Below are 2,050 nucleotides of genomic sequence, written 5' to 3' on the forward strand. Positions count from 1 at the left end.
TTGGTTGCAGCCGTCATTGTTGTTTGGCGGGTCCGGGCTGGGGATTCGAACCCGCCACCTTAGGTGTACGTGGCTGGCGCCTTAGCCGGTTGAGTGTTACTTAATATTGTAGTGAGATTATCTTCCTAATGCCACAGCATGCCTGAGTCTTACATTGTCCTTGCCACTGTGAGATGGATGTGATTGATTTCTGTAGTTAGTCAACTTTAACAAGATTTAACAAGCCCTCTTTGGAAGGCCACTATGCTCACCACTATACAACCAACGCAACAAGCCCTCTTTAGGATTGAGAATAAGTTTTTCAACATTTAATTGAAAGATAAACTTTGGATAGTTAGCCCATCATCATCAAAACCTGGAAAGTCTAGAATTGTATAAGCTTCCTTTGATGAAGTAGACCTCAGTTTTACTGAATTTCTCTCATTATTTCCAAGTTCATCGCTTGAAGCATTTTAACACCACCTTGTGGACAAGACCTAGACTGATCTTTTATTTTTTAATTTTTTTTTTGCAGTTTTTGGCTGGAGCAGGTTTGAATCTGCCACCCCTCCCCCCCATATCGGGGTGGCGCCCTACTGTTTGAGCCACAGGCACCACCCTACCTAGACTGATCTTAAGTACTAACTGGGGCTGTGCAGAGATAAGGTTATCATGGCCCAGCTCCAAGCCTGCGTACGTTGGATCTTTGCACTGGAGGGAAGGGGGAGCACCAGTTCCTGGGCTGGGGACTTTCAAAAGTATATAGGATTTATCACTTTATCACAGAAAATTAAGAGCGCAGAATTCCTCAAGAAAACCTCTGTCTTAGGTTTAGAAGTATCCTGTTGGGGTGATTGGCAAATGACACTAGCTGAGAACATTCTCTAGGACACTGTTCCTTCTGACTGGTTATCCCTGCTGCTTTGGGTCCAGCTCATTGCTTATCGTTTGTGTTTAGTGTGCTTTCACAGCATTTGAAATTTAAAGAAGAAATTGCCTCCTAAACACAGATATAAAGCCCTTATTTTGAGTACAAGTTAGCACTGATGGAGAAAGAAGCCCCTCTCTCTAAATGTGTATTTTGAATACCCATTTTCTCTAGCCCCCCTGTGTGTAGGGATAGGAGGTGTAGGAGTCTAGGAGGAACCATATCGGTACAGTGGTTTATCCAAGAGTGACATAAGCTTTATTGCATAAAAGCAGGTATCTGGGTTTGCTAGCTCCATTTCTTTTCCATCGTGTGGTGATAATAGGCCTCCAAACTGGTGCGTTTACTTTTCCCCCATGGGTATGTCTTGAGAGCACTGTCACATGAGTCTTCTATATACCTCATGGAATCCACCTAAAGTAAAGGTGCCCATGTGCCCATCCTCCAGGCTGAGGATGGGTCCTGGGTGTTGGGTGGGGCTGAGTATCACCCCCAATAAATGATAATGCTTTCCTTTCTTTTGTTTTCCAGGCTTCTATTGGATTGACGCCCCGAATATGTGAGGTATAAACACTCTTTTGACTGGATCTTTTCAAAGTAGGTTTTGTTTGTACACTCTCTGCAGTGAAACCCCAACCCTCTGATTTGTGCAGGGTCTCTTTGTCAGGGAGAAAGACTATGCCTCACTGCCTTCCTCCTGCAGTATAAAAGTAAGGTAAGAACCTATCAAGATATGTGACCTACAGTGTTTCTACTTTCACTCCAAATTCTAGCATGTTCAGCTGGCTTCTCTTTAATTCCAGAGTCACCAGAGGGATGGAGAAAAGTCACAGGAGAACCATCTTGCAGTACAGAGAGATGAAAAACATACTTAGGTCCTTGATTGCCCCAAATTTAATTCCCTTAGACTTAACAAGTACTTATGTCCTGTGGCCCAGCTCACTCTGGCTGTCTTTCTTTAGCTTTTGGGACTTTCTTCTAGGCTCCTGCTAGATTATTCCCCAGGGCAGTAGTTCTCAAACCTCAGTTCCCAGACTACTGCTGGCTATTCAAAGATAAAGTTTTAACAATGTAGACTGAAAATATTGGTGTAAAGATATCCATTTCCCTTTATTCTCTGTCTTCCCGATACTTTTTTTTTTT

At 43.2% G+C, this 2,050-nt stretch overlaps 1 protein-coding gene across 1 annotated transcript in view; it reads left to right on the plus strand.

Annotated features, from left to right (window-relative positions):
• The window catches only part of STARD9 (StAR related lipid transfer domain containing 9), a 128,224-nt gene that overhangs the window by 60,381 nt on the left and 65,793 nt on the right, over positions 1-2,050 (plus strand). The window contains 2 exon segments of the mRNA XM_012806315.2: positions 1,439-1,471; positions 1,561-1,622. Of these exon segments, the coding sequence (XP_012661769.1) occupies positions 1,439-1,471; positions 1,561-1,622 (95 nt within the window).

Source organism: Otolemur garnettii, unplaced genomic scaffold (genome assembly GCF_000181295.1).
Source record: "Otolemur garnettii isolate 467f Iridium unplaced genomic scaffold, OtoGar3 scaffold00050, whole genome shotgun sequence".
NCBI classification, from domain to species: domain Eukaryota; kingdom Metazoa; phylum Chordata; class Mammalia; order Primates; family Galagidae; genus Otolemur; species Otolemur garnettii.